Raw genomic sequence first — 21,584 nt, 5'->3', positions numbered from 1 at the left:
CATATGTACAGAAACATACAGTGGGGGGAGGGGAGTATCTTTTCCTCACCCATACTATGTTCCTAGCTGAGGGCCCTTGTAACAAAAGGCAAATTGACAAGAAAAAAGCATACAGAGTTATTTAATATAAATCATACATAATTCAAAAACCTCCATATGAAGACCCAAATAAATGGTTAAATATGTATTTTTATGCCAGGTTTGACAACAAGTAGAGTGTCATGAAGAAATAGTGGACAAACTGAGAGAGATATAGCAAGGCCTTTTGTTCATTTTCTTCTCTGAGACACTTTGTCTTCAGAGATAAGGATGTTTCTTTCTTCTGGATGTAGGGAAAGTATCTCTCACATGAAGGTTTTAGGACCTGCTTCAGAGAAGATCAGGAAGTCTTTCCTGTGTTTTATGACCTGTTTCGGAAAGGCAGAGCGAGGGAAGGTGACAGTGGCCTTCCTGCTTCTGTGCTGTTCTCACATGTTACAGTGCCACATGTTGGAGTAGCGTGTCCAGTACCCCATCAGTATCCATTTGTGTGTGGGGACAGCTGGCTTCCGACAGCCAGTCATTCGCCTTTGTACCTATTTATATCTGCAGCACTTACTACCGTGAAAAGCTTCCATTTGTTATTTTTGTTTTTTAAACATCACTATGAATGTTTTTATGCATGCTTTATTGATTGTATTTTTTTTTACTAATGTATCACTAAATCCCTTATATAAACATGAGCAAAGACAGAGAGGGACCAGTCTGAAATGAGAACTGAGGCACAGACAAGATGGGTATTTCCCAGAGGCTGGAGTAAGTCATTGGAAATAAGGGGTTGGGATGAGTATAAATAGAATTAGCAGCATAGAATTAAGAAATGGACATTTGGCTGAATGTCAAGACTGTAATACTTAGAGAGTTATGGAAATGCCTCTGAAAATAAATAGACAGACTCCCATTCATTGGAGGCCTGAGTTCAGCTGAAACACAGAACGAATACCAATGAATTTATTATCGGGAGTACTTCTATACCAGTGTGAGTTGGTGCAAAGAACTGTTTAGGCTCTCTGCTTGCTAATTTCTTTTTCTTTCTTTTTTTTTTGCCATAATATAATAAAGCCTAAATCATAGAACTAAATTTCACTTGCAAATTGCTGAAAGTCTTATTTCTCTAGTGAGATCAAATATGTCTTATGACATGTTTTTCCTTCCACTCTTCTCCAAGCTGTTGTTTGTTATTACTGAAATGGTAATGCATTGATATTGGTTCAATTACCAAAGTATCTGAGGACATTTAAATTCACGGTGCATCACAGGTAGTCAGGCTAAGTGAGTGTGATTATCAGACAGGGTGTTTGTTTAAATTAAAGGGATACTTCCAAGAGATTATTCATAGAGGAAGACAGTTTACTGTCAAGAATTCCCATCACCTATGTCATTAATATTTTAGGACCCATTAAAATAAGGAATATGCGGAATATAAGAAATACAGACTCTTTATGTACAGGCATCACAGCCACACTGTGTTCCACACTGAGGTCAGCATTGTGGGGCCACGTTATTGTGGATGAGAAAGCTTTTTCTTTCTTTTTTTTTTGGTACCGAGGATTGAACTCAGGACCTCGCACTTGCCAGGCAGGGTTGGGGAAGCTTTTAACACCAAAGCCTTTGGGTAAGGAAGTAACATTTTGAGTCCAATTCAAAATGTATGCCAGCCGGGCGTGGTGGTGCACACCTGCAGTCCTAGCACTTGGGAGGCCTAGGGCAGGAGGGTCACTGAGCGTTCAAGGCCAGTCTGGGCTACGTAGTGAGTTCAAGTCAGTCTCAGGTACACAGCTAGACCTTGTCTCAAAAAACAAAACAAAACAAAAATGTGTACTAAATTTCAACTTGTAATAAAATGAGAATGTTAAAAATGCAGTTTTTGTATTAAGATTATATTGTCGTTAACCACATAAGAAAACTCCCTAGAGCTGATGTTCAAAAGAGAATTATTGGAATATTTTTTCCTTTACAGAATAAAAGAAAAAGATCAAATTCCATTAAAGTCAAGTATTTAAGGCTACATAGGATGTAGTTTTCTGGCTATGTTATAAAATAGTAATTTAAAGGTTTCTTGTTAAGGAAAAATTGAGATTTCACCTTTTTGTTAGATGTTAGCATCACTTTTCTTAGCTCACTGATCATTGCCTACGGTTATATTATACACTTGGGGAAATTACCACCTCGGCCTAAATTTGCATGTGTAATTCTCATTAATGGTAATAATATCCTTGCAAACTTACTAACATTGAAACAGAAACAGATTTCTGTATTTCTAGGTCTCCAGTTTACTGCTCATGCTTTCATTGTGGCACTCGGGCCTCAGAATGCCTTGTTTTGTTTTGCTCTGTCTGGAAATATCAACCAATGATAACAGAATAAAAATTTCACAAGAAGGAGGACTCTGACAAATGAATTTTAATTACGCTGTAGATGCTACTGAGTCCAGTCATTGGCAACTAAATAACTTACGCATTCTCTTTCATAGTGTCTGCTGTTTGTGGGATCTCCCAAAGAACATTTGCCTCTTATGGAAAGTAAACCCAGCCCTTCATTGCAAATTGTCTCAGAAAAAATTACAGTACTGAAAATGTGTGTGAAAAAAATATATAAAGAGCACTGCACTGATTCATACCTACCTCACAAATGTTTTGTCTTTTACAGCCTGTCAACCAGGGTCGTCACTATCAGAAAGAAATGAATCCACCTTCTCCTTCTAACCCCCGGTAAGAATTATTAGTACTCTAAATGACCTTTTCAAAAAAAAGAAAAAAGACTGCTTAGAAAATCATGGTTTTCCTTGGTTCCATGAAATTGTTCTCCAAAACACCTAAGGAACTTCTAAAGTTCTTTTGTTTTAAAGTCCTGCTTTATCTACTTTCTTATTAAAACTGTGGAGTAGTGATTACAGTCTACCCAGGTTTAGCTACCTCACTGTGGGACTGACCAAATCATTTAAGTAGACGAGCTTCAGGCGTAGTAACTGCGCGTAGTATTTTGAAGAAGTTCAAATGAGCTAACACCTGAAAGATTCTTAGCACAGTCTTAGTACATGGGGAGCCCTCTTTAAGTACTGTTTTATTCATTATTATTTTACATGCATAAATATAGATATTTGGTTGTTAATGCATTTCAGGCATAGATTATATATATATATATATATATATATATATATATATAATTTTTTTCAAGATACCTTTTTAGTTCAAATGGCCATTCTCTTTTTCATAAATTCAGACGTTTATAATCTCAAAATTATTCTATTTAAAAATACCATTAGCATCTCAATTATTTGTCAGCACAGAAAAACCTCATAATTTTAGGCTGATTAGGAACAAGCAAGTCTAAATTGGGCTTTTAAATAAATATAGTGTTATATGGCTTTCTGATAGTTACATAAGCTCCATATAAATCAATACCAGGAATTTACGGAAAAGTCTATTCTAAGTTCCATTCAGAGTCTTAGTTATTGGAATTCATCTCATTATCCAAATGTATCTTATTATCAAGCTATTTAAGCTGTCCTGTGGGTAGCCCCACTTAGTAGATTGAAATCAAAGATACCATTGTAGCTGTGGCTCTACTATCTGAATTAAGATTCCTTGGTTACATGTAACAAAAACAACATGGCTCATCTTGAAAGAGAGGCACAAAGGGAGAGAAAAAAGGCAGGAAGAATGTGTTAAATAAAAACACAAGACTGTGTCCCAGAATCAAAGGACAACCAAGCCTCAGGAGAGGCTTGAAACTAGAAACAAAAAAAGCCAGCAGGCAACCAGGCAGGATCCTTGATCTGTCTCTGCTTGTATCTTCCCTTCTGTTCCATTCCTCGAAGTGCTAGCTTTCTCTGCTCCTCAGTCCACAGATGGTGACAGCCCGTGAGTTTACATATTATAGTTCAAAGTACATGCTGAGATTGACAGTGTCTGAATTCCAATTTTTATTTTCCAAGAGAAAGCATGTGATTGGCCTACATTGGACCAAGTATCCACTTCTGGTCCAATCAGCAATTAGCAGTGAGAGTGATAGTAAAATATTTTAGAAATTGGAACCTTTGTTGCAATAAAAGGAGAAAAGGGGCTCTAATCCTTATTCTAATCCTGCCACCAACCTCGTGTAGCATCTCAGCCTCTCCAGGTGTCATTTAATAATCTAAACAGCCTCATGTATAAAAGAAAGAGTTTAGGGTATATGCTCTCTGAGGTCAATTCCAATATTATGATCCTGTGACCTTTTGGGACTCATTATAGACTTGATTGGAAAAACCAGTCCCAGAGGGTCACACTACTTATTTTTCTTTCCTTGAGCTGTATAGAAGACATTCTCAGAAAAATTAGATGGGTGAATGAATGAATGAATGAATGAATATTTGGATGTGGTAGTATGGGACTTTAAATGTCTCTGTTATGAGTTGATCCCCAAAGATAAACTATCATAAAGCTATGGCTAACATATAAGAAAATTCACCAGTAGAACAGACAGTTTATCTTATGCAACCAATTCAATGTCCACTCAGGAAAAAGTAATTTACATTTCTACAGAATGAAATAAAGAGAAATTCTAAGGCAAAAAAATAAAATGCTATCAACCCAATTCGTGAGTTTGTTAGCCACAGTTTCCTAGAAAAAAATTATATAACAATTCAGAAAACTTGCATTTATATGACTTGGCTCTTGGTTCATGAATTTAGCAGCTTAGAGAATTAGCAGAAAGGCATTATTGGGCCATAAATTTAAAAGGTTATAAAATTTGGAGGTCAGCATTTATCATCGTATAAAATGGGATAAACTCAATCATACAGTGGTGACAAACCTATGGCACATGTGCTGTGGCTGGCTCTTTGTTATCATAGAAAGCTCTAAAAGGTTCACCATCACTGATACAGTATATGTAATTTAGCTTAAAATTGAAAGCTATGAATATTGACTTTACTACTTTCTTACAAATAGTATTCCATGCTTTATATCTCAAAATAAAGAACTTTAAAATTAAACTTTATACTGATAATATAAGAAAGATATAATGAAAAAGTAAGTCTCTAAATACACTGTCTTGAATAAACAAGCATCTCACTGAATCCTGAGTAGAAAGCTCTCCACATGGAGACTCCAGCCACTGTATAAAAAGCAGGTACTAGGTGTGGTTGAGATTAGAGTGGTGGGCGAGGTAGTGCGTGCATATCCACCAAGAGAACGAAGGGCATGCCAGTGCCCTTGGGGAAGGAAAATGGCCACAGGAGCTTCAGAGAAATACCTGCAACTTTTACATTGTGTTGCTCAGGTGCGCATATATACAGATCTAGAGAATCAACTTTCAATCAGCTTCATTAATGTAACAGAATAATCAATATCCCCAGTCTTTCATTTTGTTTACATTTTGCTCTGAATTTTCATTTCTGCATCACAATTACCTTCTTCATTTTGTGTGTGCAGGATTAAAATTAATGATCATATGTAATCCACAAAGCAGGGAAATTCGAATTCTGAAGAGTTGGCTGTACGTTGAAAATAGCTAGAACATTGCAAACATTCATACATTGTTTTCTTCAGAGTAAAATCATTCGCTTACACTCACAGGGTAGTGCTTGACATTGGATCAGAGTGGGATGCACTGGTAATCATTTCCCTGAGAAGATTACAGCCTAGGAATTGAAATACATATGGTTCATCTCATTTCGTTCCCTGGCGTGTCTAGGTTTGTAGCAAAGCCATTTCCCCATGCATTGTTAGGCAAGGAGTGGTATTTCCCATTATTTTCTCCCAACACACTGGCTCACACCTCAGATGCTGGGGCCCTTGCTTCCGGCATCCAGCACTGCTGCCTCTTGGGGCACTGACAGCCTATAGGACAAGGTGCAGAAGCAGCTAACATAATCTAATACAATTTAGAGGAGAGTGGGGTAGCAGGAAACAATTTCACAGTTCATTCATGTTGAGAAATGTTTTCTAGCATGTAAACTTGCATGCTGCCAAACAGAGCAAAATGGATGTCGTTTGCAGCTTCGAGTCATTTATTTAAAATGCCATCTATTGGTCTGTGGGTTTAGAGCTGTCCCTTAGGCACATCTATTTATATGTTTATGTAGATTCTTCAGAACAGCACCAAATACTTTTGCTCAGGAAGGAATTTTGTGCAGTAAAGCTGTGATTACGTTCTAGTTGTCTGTTCATATGGATGGAGTCGATAACCAGTCTTTCATTTCAAATGATGATTATATTTGCTATTTTACAACTCATTGGAAAGTTAGGGAGAGCCAGGAATGTAGTCAAAGGCTTTGTAAGGTTCTAAATGTTTATGCAAATGAACAATACAGAAAATAATTCTAGAATTCCCAAGCAGTAGCAAATGGCATGATTTCTAAAGTGTTTGCTTTATGATTTATCACTTATCTGTAGTATTTTTAAATGTCATTACAGATTGTGTTAGGGCCTGAATCTATTGTAGTTTTCCCACATGTTTGCATGATATAAACATACTTAAAACTATAATTATCTGATAAAGCCCTGCAGACTTTGACAAATGATTAATAACCAGTGACCTGGGTTCCCGCTGGCTCAGCCAGCCTAGCTGAGGCACACTAGCCTGTCGTTTTAACCTACACACACTACTCCGGACTCATCACAGTGGCTTCATTTTTCCTTTTCTCTCCAATGGTCAGGAGTCAACTTAATGTGCTTCTCTTCTATTGCTTAAGTTTTTTTTCTAACACAAAAGAGAGAAGATTCACAAGTAAAAATCAGTACAGAACTTGGATTTAATGTTCCTCTTCAGATGATTAAGTTTGGATCATTTTAAGCCAAGTTGGGTTTTTAACATGTTCCTCCTTTAAACAAAGACACAGCAGAGGATTTCCATATTAATTGAGCAGACATCTCATTCCCCTAATGTAGTGTGGGTATTGTAAATAACAGCCATTAGCTAAAGACCTGCCAGTTTGTTCTCCAAGTTCTCAAAGAGCAGGCTCATTCTCTTGCATTCTCGCCAAGCCCCTCCCTGCTGACATGAGGTGAGCAGCTTCCCTGCTACCTTCCTGCCACGACATTCTGCCTCCCAACAGGCCCAAAAGCATGGGGCCGAGGGACCATGGACTGAAACCATGAACCAAAGCAACAGACCTTTCTTCCCTTTAAGTTGTTTATTTCCATCTACTTAGTCATGGCAATAATGGAAAGCTGATTAATTATCTCTTTTCTCCTCTTCCTTCCTCTCTCTCTCTCTCCCTACCTCTCTCCCTCCCTCTCTCCTCCCCCCTTGCCTCCCTTCCCCCCTTTTTGGGTGTTCTTACCGGTCCTCTTACCTGTGCTGTTATAGGACTTCCATCAGCATTTAAGTTGAGGGAGGGAGGCAGGGACAGAGTAGGGTTATACAGACACCATGGAAAATGGAAATCTTCATCCTGAATTAGATTACATTTCAGAGTTTTTAATGTTTATGCAGCCATTGTCCTTTATGAAAATAGGACAGTGATATTACTTTATTCACAATGAGGTAGAATTATGTTTTTATGAGAGGCCCTTGTTTGGACAGAGTTTAGGTCCGAGCCCATGTCTGCTACAGTGTTTCATACCACTGCAGTATGTGCATTGCTCACTCTGTACCAAGTTTCATGGTTCTTTCCTTTTCCTCAAAGGCTCCACACACGGTCCCACCTCAGGAGCTCTGCCTGGAGCCCTCTTCTGTGAACTTGTTACATGGCTAACTCTTGCCACCACTAGGGTCTCCACCCAAAGGAACATCGTCTCTTCAGAGAGGCCTTTCAGGCTTCCACCCTAAAATCACCTTCAGTCATCTTTCTTACACTCTTTTTTGTTTTGGCCACAGCACTCTTTACCAACTGATTATATTAGTCAGTTTTCCCTTTGCTTGGACAAAATACCTGATGACAAGAGGTTTATTTTGGCTCATGGTTTCAGAGGATTTAGTCCATAGTTGCTGGCCCCAAGGCAGAAATGGCATGACAGAGGGGCATGGAAGAGGCAGCTACTCAACCCCCCCCCCGCCCCGCCCGTGGCAGCCAGGAAGCAGAGAGAGAAGGGAAGACCTGGAGACAAGAATACGCCTTTCCAGATCTCACCACTAGCAACCTGCAGCTCCAACAAGGCCCAGCATGAAGCATGGAACTTTTGGGGAGCAGTTTAGATCTAAACCATAATGCTTACATTTCTTTATTTTCTACTCACGCACACCCTCCCATCCATACTGGTAGGATGTGACTGCGTGAGCTGAGGCCTTACCTTTCTTTCACTGTACTTCCAGCTCTTCCAACAGTAGCAGGCACACAGGAAACAGGAAGTATGTGTTGGAATCATTGAAACACCTCATGGAAGTGAGTTCCCCCATCTCTACATGGGCTGCATCTCTTTGTTGTTCTTTTTTCTCCCTTGTAGTTCTGATACCTGGGCCTGTTCCTACATGAAATAAATGAAACTTTTTTTGTGAATTTATTTTCAGTGATCCCTGAGAAGATAGTGACAATCTAAAGTCTCTGGTGAATGTATCATTTTAAGCCTCTAAATAGAGACAATTTTCTTAAACTGAGTTAGTGTTTCCCTTCTGTATTCTCCTTGTGAATTGCTTGTCTGTATTGACCTGTCTAGCTCAGGGTACCAGTTGCTAGCAGTTTGCCTGGACTGCCACTGCTGACAGTGTACATAACCCTCACCAGGCCACCAGAATCTAGATAGGCAAATGGAAGAAATTATGTCTATAAATACATATATATACACACATATATTTATAGATATGGCTGTGGGTGTGTGAGAGTGTTATATATGTGTGTGTGACACATATATGTGTAATATGTTTATATGTGTGATATATATGTGTGATGTATGTGACATATACGTGTGATACACACACGGCCCTGAGTCTGCCGTTCTGTTGGGAACACCTGGGCTCCTCTCCTCCCCAAGCCTCAGCAGAGGCCAGGCCTCAGAATGGCTTTTCCAGCCCCTCTAATCTGGGCCTAGAGAAAGCCTCAGTTACAGGCCTCCAGGTAGCAAATCAAATTCTTCGAGAATCATCCTCGTTTTCCCCTCTTCTCACCAGTCTTAAGCCAGGACCATGCCTAAGGGGCACCATTCCCACTGGGCAGAGAAGGCAACGAGGGCCCAGCTGTTTACCAACAGTACCGTGGAGATAGAGTCAGGCAGCTGGTGGTCTCCTGCCCCATCACTTCTTTTTCCTCTGCCTTTGGCACTTGTCGACCTGCCCAGCCCACTCTCAGTCCTGGTGCTGACCCACGCTGCCCAAGTGAGTTGCCTCAGCTTGTGCGCCTGCTCCAGTTCCCAGTCCCAGGGCCTAAGTGGCTATCCCAGCGGTGGACCCGGTGCCCACACCTGCCCACCTGCCATGCTGGCTTTCTCTTGGCTCCCCCACAGCTCCTTCAGGCCTGCCCCCTGGCACCAGCTGACCCCATCTGTCTTTCCCTCAGTTGAGAGACCAGGGCTCTCTGAAGCTTTGGGATGTCACACTTCACCCCGTCTCCTAGTGTTTCCATTGTACGCATGAAGGCTGGGAAATATTGACCAATATTTTAGTTCTTGTATTTTTTTCCATAATTGTAAACTCATGAAACACATTTCTGGAAGCGTTTCAGAACAGGCTGCATCTTCTCCCTCCACTTCCCCAGCTTCCATGTCTGAAATGACAGATTCCTGAAGAATCTCAGAGATCTAACAGAGCTTGAGGCTCCAGGATTCCTCAGGCCTCCTTCACCACTCCTGTCCTCCCAGGTGGTGAATTCAGATCAACTTTGGTCCACAGTCCAGGGTAAGGAAGGTAATTACCAAAGCCATGATTTATCATTCTAGCATTTTACAGTTTCAGCTTTTAGTAAAAAGATTCCACTTCCCCTTCTAGAGTAATGAGAAGCTTTAAACAGTAGGAGTACTGATCTAGTTTCTAACATTCACCTCCATTCTGCTGAGGTGGCCAGGAGGACAGTGTGGGAGGAAATGCAGGCCAAAGTCCAGGGAATGACAGTGAGCCTAAGGAGTGGAAGAACAGATTATTGTCCAGTGACCCCAGCCAGTTGCATCGCTAGGCTCCCTGTCCCCTCTTTTACGTTGACCCACTGCTGAATAGCTCCTCTGCTGTTTAAACAAGAAACCCCTAGAGCACAGAATTATCCAAAGCACATCACAGCTGCAACCTTCAGCAGTGCTCAGTATATCTGAAACCCCTAATGCATGGCTTGAACACACACTGCTGGGCATGTGGCCCTCCAGCAGAGGCAAGCCCAGTTGTGGGTTACAGGGGCATTTTGAATGAGGGCGGGAAGGTGCCCAGAGAAACGGAGAGTGGAACCAGCCTGGCATGGGGAAATGGAGCCTCTCCGGGCAGCTGCCCACGCCTGGGCTCTGCTTCTGTTGACAGTTGGTTACTTCTTCCCTGTATTTCTTTGTTTATTTTGTTAGTGAAAAACATTGTTTTTTGAAACTGATTACAGTTAAAATGTATAATTTTTCACTTTAACCATATATTTACCAGAGTTTATAGCTTAATAGTATGCTGTTCATTACCACATAGAAGCCCACTCAGTATAATAAAAACTGTATAAGTCAGATGTTCAGCCTGTTTAACATGACTCAAAGGTGAGAAGACAAACAACTTTTAGCATATCTGATTGAATTAACACTAACACTATTGTTCTATTGACTGCTTCTTGTCCATCGATTATAAAAAGCTTTTTACCTCCCTTGCCATCTACAGTATTAGGACAAATCAGATGCAATTTCATGCTCAGGACAATTAAATGGGGTTGGATTTTGAGTGTGTTAGTACAAAAAGATTTTGTGTATTTTGAAGCAGACTGCTTAGTAAATATTTCTCAATGTTTTGCTGTAGGCAACTTCCTTGCTTGTGACTTTGGAGAGTAACAGTAGTCCCCTTTGAATGATTGCATGGACACTTGGGTTAGTAATAAGTGAACCCAAATGGTGATATGTAGATGACATACTTTGTTATATCTTATTTAAAATAAAAGCTAGAATTTTACATATTTTGATACTTTTCAGTTCCTTAATTCACTTTGTTTATAGAACTAGTCAAAGCAAAAAAGGAAAAACACAGTATTTTCTATTGAATTAACAGGTGTTAAGCAGTAGAGCCATTGTATTATTCAAATAGTCGTGAACTGGAAATCCAACTTCTGGCTCGGCCTGAGGTCACTAGACATCACGGTAAAAGAAAATCTCTTTTTAAATAGAATCACAGTATTGCTTTCAATTAAGCAGCAAGCTTATGCTAGTCAAGCTTCATTTTTTGTGGGAGCAGTTTATCCTTAAACTGCTAACTGAATGATCTTTTTCTTTACGCTAAGTAAAGGGTGATCACGAAGGCTAAGAAGCTATTCATTGGCCACTAGAATTGGAAAACATATCCATCATGGTCAGTGTTTTGACTGGGTAAAGGATCTACTTGCCTTGTTTTTTACCATTTACCCTCTTCCAACCTCTTTAGCAAAGCTCCTGCTGAAACCAAACATTGCCTCCCTTCTAGCAATACTATTAATTCACATTAGGAGTCCAGAAAACTTTTGTTTTCTCCTGCTGGAATAATGGAATATGTGGAAAATAAATAGGGACAACTACAATGTGACGTTCTCTAAATTTGCCTGTGAATTTCTAAATTTCAGCGCTAGCGAAAAAAGGAGTTGCAGCAAGGCATATAGCAAATGAAGATCTTACGTATTAGGGAAGGAATGAATCTGTCACTTTGACGGATTGCAAGGCAGAGAGCAGATTAACAGATTACTCATAGTCAGAAGGCAGCTCGGTGTGAAAAATGTGCAGGAAATGGTAAGTGCAGGTTTGTGCTGATTTAATGATATTTTTAAACTATAATAACACTCTAGTAGTATAATATAAAGCACTTGGCCTACATTTTTAAATCATCAACAGATTTCTAGTTTGACCTTTAAAATATTTAGGGCTACTCTCTGTTAAAATAGGTAGCTTTCAAATGAGAAAAAATACAATAAAAACCACCATAGCATGCCCCTACATGAAGTATCATTGGCTTTTAAAATTATCTCTTCCCTGAACTAACATTTGTAATATAAATTTTAATTATGTTTTAAGCATACTAATTCCAGATGTACTTTTTCTTCAGGCATTTCAATCACAACAAGAAATTGTCCTCTTAACTAATTGGCCACTGAACCGTGTCCAATTAAAAGCTTCAAATATGCTCCTGATTTGTTTTCATTATCAGTTTTGGTAGTTGAGGTTATAGACTATTTATGAGTAAGCCTACTATATTTTCTCACAGTGCATAAAAGTAGGTCAAATTTGAATTGAGTACTCCGAGTCATAGCGAGAAATAAGATGAATTGCTTGTTTTGTTTTATATCATTACAAATATTTATCAGAAAAAAATAACTTGAGATATTTTTATAAATAAAGTTAAGATTCGAGTGGCGTACTTTGCCAATAATTTTCTGAATAAAATTCCTTTGATGTATTTACTTTTAATTCTAACATCTTAATATTCAAAACTTAACACTGGGTTTGTTTCATAATAGCTGCTCTCAGTTCATCAATAAGGCCTTTAATAATTAGGTAAAATGAAACTTATTAAGAGAGTAAAGCTTTCTGTCTACACACTTGCACCAGCTCCAGTGTAAATATACTAATGGGGCATGCCTAGAGCTTGAATCTTAAACACAATTATGGTTCAAAGAATCTTTTACATATAGAGTGAAGACTTACCAGAATTTATCATGTTTTGTACATTTGCTCTCTTCTAACATTAATACTTCCAGCTAGGCATAGGTTAACAAGCTAATGTAAAGGTGTAGTCCTTGTTCTTTTTGGTAAAAATTCTGAGATGTATGCAGCAAAGTTTGTTTGCATGTTTTCTAGCTTCCTCGACTATTCATTGTCTGTAAAGTTATTAGCAGTTTGCCAAATAATCCCAGTTCTCCAGATTTTGAGCACATGTTTGTACTGAATTTCTAGGGCCCCTTCTTTTGGGGTGGAGCCAACTAGCTCACCTGGTTCTAACTCAATGCTGGCAACCTTTTAGAGCTTTCAATGATACAAACAGCCCACTGTGCTACATATGCCATAGGTTTGCCACCACTGTTCTTACCAATAAATTAGGAGCAAAATGGCTCAGGTTATTACTTGGCTGGAGCATTTAATTGCACATATGAAACCCTCCTGGTTCTCTTTTCCTTTGACTAGAAACATTCACACTAGTGGTGGTTCTGTCCACCTGCTTACTGAATGACTATCATAAATTGAATCCTCTTTAGTCGTCGGGTATGGACATTTAACCTAAGAAAAAAAGGAATCTTTTGGTGTTGTTATCAAGCATAACCTATTCTTATTCTGACACATACTAGTTGTGAATTAGATATATTTTGTCAGTAGGAATAGAGTGTTTCATATATTTTCATATTTGAAAGTTAGAAATTGGTTAAAATGTTGAGCTCAGTATACAGGTCACTGGCATGTAATAAAATAAGTCGTCTTAGGTGGTGTAATGCAGATTAAAAGCACTGTCTATGGAACAGAAATGCCAGGTCTGAGTTCTTATGAAGTTATCTAACCTCTCCAAGCCCCAATTTCATTACCTGAAAATAGAATTGCACTTTGCTGCCTAACTACCTCATAGTACCATTTCAAGGGCTAGATGAGATCATGCATATGAAGAGACCTGCACTGGCCCTTAGGTAGGTTTTATTTTGTTTTGTTTTGTTTTGGTACTGGGGATCAAACTTGGGACCTTGCGCTTTCAAGGCAGGCCGCAGAATGACTGAGCTAAATTCCCAGCCCTTAGGTAGATATTTTTGTTAAGTGATAATAGTGGTAGGAATGCATAAAAATGCTAGGAATAAGTTTTCCCCAAAAAAATCTTACTTTGAGGGAATCCAGGAGTCTTAGGGAGTTTGGAGAGATTGTAGAGAAGCTTTAACCCAGTGTCATCACTTCATATGCTGCACGTCGTTGCTGGGGAAGCAGGCTCTGTGCAGCATGGAAGCATTGCAGTCCACTCTCAGCTCCACAATAGACATCTTCCCTATACAGCTGACACAAGCTCCCCTAAACCTCTGTCCGCTGACCTCACTGCTCTTTTCAGGATGACAGATCAAACCATTGCTCTTTCACGTGCTTCCCCTTGAAATTTTTTAGTAACACGTCTGAGTTGCTCATTTTCTCCTCCAGTCTCATATTTTCTCCTTCTAGCTTCAAGTCCACACTGCCATTCCTGCTCCTGGCATAGTCCTGATCACCTTCCTCTGAACATTTTAGTGTTTATCCGTTTGGGGTTTTCTAACTTGAACAAAACAATCCAAATGTAATCCAAGCAGTTCAGTCTACAGTTAGACCTCTGACTGGAACTCTGTGTATATTACTGTAGCTTAGATCACATTGTATTTTTAGTTTTCATATCTTACTAGCGGCATACCTTTGGCTTTTGGCCACCTAAGTCTCCCCATCTTTCTCCTGGAGTATTACCAGAGCCTTATATGTAGTTTGTATGCATCTACATGTGCTTTTCACCACAACACATAGCCATTTCCCGTGCAGCAGCCAGAGTGGCCTTCTCACATACAGACCTGACACTGGCACTTGTGGATGGATCCCATTACTCACAGAATAAGGCCAGAATCTTTCAATGGCCTGCAAGAATTAAGTGCCTTGGCCCATGTGTGTGGGTCTAACCTTATTTAGTGCCATTTTTCCTCTGGATATCTTTGTATGTTAGCCACACTGGTTTCTTTTGCTTTTCTCAAGCCTACATGCTTTAGGGCCTTTGACCATTATTCCTTCATCTTGAATGCTCTCCCCCACTACTTTACCTCAGCCTCCTTTGTTAACAGCTATTCATTTATTAGATTTTCCAATAAATATTGGTATCTAAACCATGTTCCTTGTCTGTCAAGATCATTGTGTGTCCAGTTCAAGACCCAGCCTGTTCTGTTTTCAGACCAGTGTCTTCCACAAATATGAAAAGTCCATTCACTTTGCCCACAGCCTTAGATGGATGATAGCTGAGGACAGAGCTCTCCGCTTGTCCAGTAAAGATCATCTGCCGTGTTAATATTGACTAATAGCCTATTTTAAATGATTTCATGAATATAAATTATTTTAATTTACACACAGTTCAGTGGCATCATACATTTGATGCCCAGTAATTTAGTCACTACTGTTTCCGGGCTGTGATCCACATCCACAGCAGACATTGCTGGGGCATCCCTGTCCTCCTGCCCAGCCAGCATTAATGCACATTTAAAGTCCTCAGAGATGCACTCCAGGTAATACTGTCAGTCAGCATCAGCATGTGGCTTGTAGGCTGCTTGTGTCCTTTAAGGTAGAATTTCCACTGTTCATTTAATCAGCTGGGTTATTAAACAGTCTCTTTCCAGCCCTACCTGACACTCCTCCCTAGCCTGGAGTGATCATTTTGCTGACATCTCCTAATCTGTTATCTTCCCTCTGCTGTGCAGACTCTGCTGGCTGAAATGAGATTAGGGCTGCTTCTTCTTAGGTAAAACTCTTGGAGGCATAGGCATGGGGAAGGGCATTCTAGGCAGAACCCCAACTACACAGGAAATCATTCCAAGAATCAGGAAATGGGATCATATTAAATTAAAAAGCTTCTGCACAGCAAAAGAAACAGCCAATAAAGTGAAACAACAACCTATAGTGCCAATGATTCCTTAGACAGAGGACTCATATCTAGAATATACAAAGAACTCAATAAATTAGACCCCCCCAAAATAAAAGACGCAGTCAAAGAAATGGCCAAGTGAAATGAACAGACACTTCGTAGAAGAAGTACACATGGCCAGTAAATACATAAAGAAATGTCCAACGTTGCTAGCCACTAGAGAAATGGAAATTAAAAGCTCTCAGAGATTCCATCTTATCCCAGAAAGAATGTCCATCCTCAAGAAATCAAACAATAACAAATGCTGGAGAGGGTGCAGGGAAAAAGGAACCCTTCTGTACCATTGGTGGGAATGTAAACTAATACAACCACTATGGAAATCAGTGTGGCGATTCCCAAAAAGACTAAAAGTAGAAATTCCACTTGATATAGCTATTCTTCTGGTATCTTCCTGAAAGAGTTAAAGGCATCATATTACAGAGATACATGCATGTCTATAGCAGCACAACTCTTAAGAGCTAAATCTTGGAAGAGGCCCATATGTCCACCTGCCGATAAATGGATAAAGAAAATGTGGTAGTTACACAGCATGGAGTACTACTCTGCCATAAAGAAAGATAAACTTGTGCAAAAATGGATGCTCCTCGAGACCATAATTTTAAGTGAAATAAATCAGACACACAAGCTGAAATACCACACTGTTTCTCTTGAAAGAGAAAAAATAAAGAGCAAAATAAAAGATAGATGATAGGAAATGGGGAGACAGATCATTCTAAGAAGGAAGGGGACCAAGAGATAGGAGGAGGGAGGAGTTAAGAGACAAGCAATGAAAGAAAGCAACTGGGATGTCATGCACGTGTACCAGCTCCCCGTGAGGAATGTAAACATCATGTACTGCAAACATGTGCCCAGAAGAAAGGAAGGGAATCAAAGGGTGGGTGGAAGAGGGAGAAGGCATGGGAAAGAGGATGACAGAGGAATTAAGACGTGTTACTGGGCCGGGGATTTAGCTCAGTGGTTCCAGCGCCTGCCTCACAAGCGCAAGGTCCTGAGTTCGATCCCCGGTACCAAAAAAAAAAGAAGTGTTATGTATGTGAGCCAACTTAGCACAGAGAATGTGAACATTAGGTACATACACATGTACTGATAAATTAAAAATAATTTTAAGTGTAATACATTCAAACTTTTAGAATCAGTGATGGAGATACTTCATAACCTCACTAAAGAAGAGATTATGAGATTTCAGATGTTGTTCACGCACTATTGAAAATCCAGTCTTGAAATCTGGATTGAAAATTCAGTCTTGAAATAATAATTGTGATTCATTGTGTTTTTGTCCTGGATTTGAGAAGCTTTTTCAATATACATGTGGGAAAACTATGCTTAATACTCTGTAAGTTGTGGAAGAACCCCTACAGTAGAGTACATAAATGACCAACAAGGATGTCTTGTTCTGCACGACTCTGACCCAGTACTCCACATCAGCTGTGATCAAAATCTTACACCATTCAGTGGCAAGTGTGACAGATTTTAATTAACATGGCTCCTGCCTCCAGCAGTGGCAGACTTCGTTGTTTCACACAGAACTTCCCTGTGAGAACAAGCAGAAAATCCAGATAAATATTCAAAGTCATTTTATTAAAACCACAGGAAAGTTTCCAAGGCAGTGAGGACCTGCAGGACCTTGGTCCAAGAGAGAAAGGAAGCCACAGCCCACAAGAAAAATGCCAATTCAGAAAGAGCAGCTGAGAGGCCCAGTGGCTGAACGTGGCCTTCAAAGCCACGTGATGCAGGGGACAAAAATCGGCGCTCAGGGCCCAGGAAGAGAAGCAGCTGTAAATTTCACAGTGCTGCGCCTTAGGTAAAAGTGTGAACCTGAAACAGACCATCTCTCTAGCAAAGTGAAGCCCATTTTGAGTCATTCTAATTGCTGGCTAGATGAGGATCCTCTGGCCCAACTGCCAGCCAAAAGCTCAGGAATCCTGCCTGAAGGGGCAACCTCATCTCATCCCAAGCTGCTGTCCCAATTGAAACAGAATGTTAGCCATGTAATATGACTTTTACTTTTCTGGTAACCACATTTAAAAAGTAAAACCCAGTAAAATAAATTTTAATGGTATGTTTTACTTAACCTAGTATACCAAACATGTTTCAACATGTAATTGTTGGGTGGAAAACTTCTACCAACTTAGGTTTGGCATATGGAGAAGGAAGATCTATGAATTAACTAACCACAGACAAATTAACAGGAGAAATAGTTTCTATTTTTACACATGCATTTAGGCGAATTCTGTAAGGAGTGGCTTTTCACAGGACAAGGGTTTCTGTATCAGCTTAATGAGGGAGTGGGACAGGGCTCTAGTGGGAGGGGTCAAACAGCTCTGATAAGGCTTATTTACACAATTCCTTGGAATACCCAAGCCCTAAAGGGCCCCGGAAGTGGAGACTTGATGGGAAGGCATTGCAGCAGTTCAGAACACTCTGCCTTAGTAAGATCATGAAAATTCAGATAAGATTTATTTCTGTGTCTGTTATATGTCCACATGTTTTCAGTGTAAAGCAATCTCTATGCCATTCTGACAGTTTGCTGCTCCCTTCGTACTTAAAACATTTCTAATGAGACATTGTACATTCTTTAATATCAAGTCCTTGAAATCCAGTGTGTGTTTAAACGTATAACCCATCTCAAGTCAGACTAACCCCATGTCAGGTGCTCAGTAGCACCTGTGGCTCTTGGCTGTCATGACTATCAGAGGGGACAATGAAATTCTAGAAGATAATATTAAAGAGTAGATTCAGAACCTTGGGGTAGGAAAAGAGTTCTTAAACAGGTCTCAGATTACACAAGCCATAAAGGAAACTATTGATAAATTGGGCTACGTTGAAGCTAGAACTTATTAAAGGACACCACTCAAGAGAATAAAAAGTCAAACCATAGAATAAAAGAGATATTTGCCACACAAAAAGGGTTTATGGCCAGGATATACAAATACCCACAACTTAGTAAGAAAAAACAGGTAACTCAAAAGAAGAAAAGTGGCCAAGAGACTGGAATAGACATTTCATAAAAGATATTCAGATGGTCAGGAATTATATGAAAATGTACATAAACTCATTAAACATCAGAGAAATGCAAATTAAATTGTACTGTGATTGAACTGCAGCCCATCACAATGGCTATACATCACATCAAAATGCCAATCTAGTGAGGATGTGGAGCATATGAAACATAGATGGGGAATATAAATTGATACAACTCCTTTGGAAATCCATATAGGTGACATCTGTGCAAGCTAACATACCATACCCTTTTATCCAGCAGTTACCCCCCTAGGTGGATAGCCAGCAGAAAGCAAATACATGGGCACCTAAAGTCATACATCAATGGAGAACCCATCCCAACCCAAGAATTGGTATTAAGTTTATTTTAAATTGAAAGCATTTGAACTACAGAAAATGCAGAAAGAAATATTACCTCCACTTCCCTTACCTGACTAAAGCAGAGCCTCCTTAATATAGAGCTGCCACTAACCCCCGTGAGCAAGTTTCCTATGAATTCAGCTACCACAGACACACAAGACCCTTCCTGTTCACACCAGAAAGCCCAACAGAACCTCACCAACTTTCATGTGTGCGTCCCTTTGCTAAGTAGCCTTCACGTCTGGCTATTCAGTGAGTGACGCGTTGCTGAGCAACTCCCGCGTGCACTGTAAATAAACTTTGAGCTTTCTCCTCTTATTCTGTCTATCGCCAGTTGCTTTGCAGACCCCAGTCCTTGCACCCAGGTTGAAAGAGAAAAAGGCTTTCCTCCTACATAAACACACCCTGGCGGCCCCAACCTGGAAACAACCCATTGGCTTGCATTAGTAGACGAGAGAATGAATGTATTCACACAGTGGAATACTACTTAGACTCAGAAACGTGGAAGTGTTGCACATGCAATATTGAAGAAAGAAGCCAGGGAACTGACAGGAGTCATAATGACTCCATTCACATAAAGTTCAAAAACAAGTATACTGACGTGCAGTACCACCATGAGGTCGCCTGTGTGGAGAAGAGGGTGTTATGATTAGGAGGAGAAGCAAGGAAAGCATCTCTGTCTTGAAGATCGCAGCTCATAGTGTGATCATTCATGAAGCTGTACGTTTGTGCACGTTTCTATGTGTATGTTACGCTTTAATATCAGGTTTCTTAATAAGAATCACTAGTAATTCTTAGTCTGATACAGTCAGTTTGTTCTTTCTGATAGTGCAATATTTCTATCTCTTTCAACCTGTCTTACAATTAGCATGTAAGCTTTCTGTAGAATGTGGACCCTATTAAGTAGAGTAGGATCTGGAGTAACACTAGGAATAGTTACAATGACAGTGGTAGCTTGGAGACTTGGAAACATTATTTTCCTCCTTGGAAAGCCCAATTTACTCGCAAGAATAGTCTAGACAACAAAAGAGTTCTGATCATTTCCTCCCAGTGTTTTAGAAACAGGATTTTACCATCATAACTGTTTAAAAGTCCGTTTATCACCCAAATCAGCATTCTATCACAATATTTTTCGTGAACTGAAATGTTACAATTAACACACCCTACAACTGGCGGGGAATTAATCTAGTCAACTAAATATCCTGTCAGCTTTCTCCCATTCTTTATTTTCCCATGCAACCAGCCAACACTGGAGGAAAATTAAATTGTCATTCACCTCACAGAGCCTTCTTTTTCCAGCATATCATTGTTTTATTTAACTTCTGAACATAAAGGTATAACCAAACTTTGAAAAGAAAATGGAAATAAATATGTAAATGTGGTATCTGATAATCTGACACCCTTGGTGATGAAAATGATACCTTGTAGTTATTCTTTACAAAAGCACAAGAAGCTAAATTAAAGCATTAAATTAAACCCCACCCACTCTTTCTGCACCATTAAGTTCCATCATTTCACAGAAAGGTTTAGGTGATTTTATTTTGTACTCTCATTTTAAGGCAATTATTCTCTAGTTAAAGTTAGAAAAGGTCGCAGTTTTCAGCTCTTGATTTGCTAATGACTTAGTCACAAAGCACAGAGCATGCACTTGTCTTATAAGTCTTTGAAGAGAATGAGTCTTTTTCTGGAACTTCAAATAATAATAACTGCTGACACCTCACTGCATGGTAACTTTACTCTGTGACCATGTGGCAAGAGTTGATTTGCCACACGAATTCATTGGCGCCTTCTCAAGTCCCTGCTCATTTCTACTACTTAGATGGAGCTTGCTTTCCTACGAAACTATCGAGAAGAACTGAAATGTCCAGGCCCATGGTGGCCCTGGTAAGAAATAGAGTGTGAGCCAGGCATTGTGGTGCACACTTGTAACCCCAGCACTCTGGGAGGCCGAAGCAGAAGGATTACAAGTTTGAGACCAACGTGAGTGATTTAGTGAGTTAGAAACCCTTTCTCAAAATGAAAAATGGAAAAAGGGCTGGGAATGTAGCTCAGTGTGAAGGCCCTAAGTTCAGTCCCTAGAACCAAAGAGAAAGGAGAAGAGGAAAGAGAAAGAAAGAGAGAGAGAGAGAGAGAAGAAAAAGGAAGGGAGGGAGGGAGGGAGGAAGGAAGGAAGGGAGAGAGAAAGAAAAAGAAAAGAAAGAGAGAGGAAGGAAGGAGGGAGGGAGAGAGGGAGAGGAAGGGAAGGAAGGAAAAAGAAAAGAAAAGAAGGAAAAGAAGAGGACTATGAGAGATTTTTCACTTTATCCTCCCCTGACTTTGAATATTTAAGGAAAATTCTCAGTTTGTAGTTTTAGCTAATGACGCTACAATGTCACGCTTCTCTGTTTAACATTCACCTTTGTTAATCAAGAAAACCATAGATTGGCTCTTTGCATGTTGATTAAGTTGATTACAGCTGTAAGCCTTGATAGCATTTTTTTCAAGTGTCTCTAATTAATCAGACAATGCTTGATTAG

General features: G+C 39.7%; 1 protein-coding gene across 13 annotated transcripts in view; it reads left to right on the top strand.

The window, feature by feature from the left end:
* Cfap20dc (CFAP20 domain containing) overlaps positions 1–21,584 on the top strand; it is a 241,213-nt gene that overhangs the window by 179,858 nt on the left and 39,771 nt on the right. For 12 of the 13 annotated variants that reach the window (XM_021244038.2, XM_004864448.3, XM_087182493.1 and 9 more), the window contains one exon: positions 2,689–2,750. In XM_021244038.2, the coding sequence (XP_021099697.1) occupies positions 2,689–2,750 (62 nt within the window). Of the gene's footprint in view, positions 1–2,688; positions 2,751–8,280; positions 19,418–21,584 lie in introns of those variants that run through there. The other variant, XM_087182490.1, reaches the window with a different exon arrangement.

The sequence above is a fragment of the Heterocephalus glaber genome, unplaced genomic scaffold (assembly GCF_053883595.1).
Source record: "Heterocephalus glaber isolate CG9 unplaced genomic scaffold, H.glaber_assembly_v1.0 deba00001472, whole genome shotgun sequence".
Lineage (NCBI taxonomy): Eukaryota > Metazoa > Chordata > Mammalia > Rodentia > Bathyergidae > Heterocephalus > Heterocephalus glaber.
Note: the sequence above shows the minus strand (reverse complement) of the source record. Positions and strands in the feature narration are given on the sequence as shown.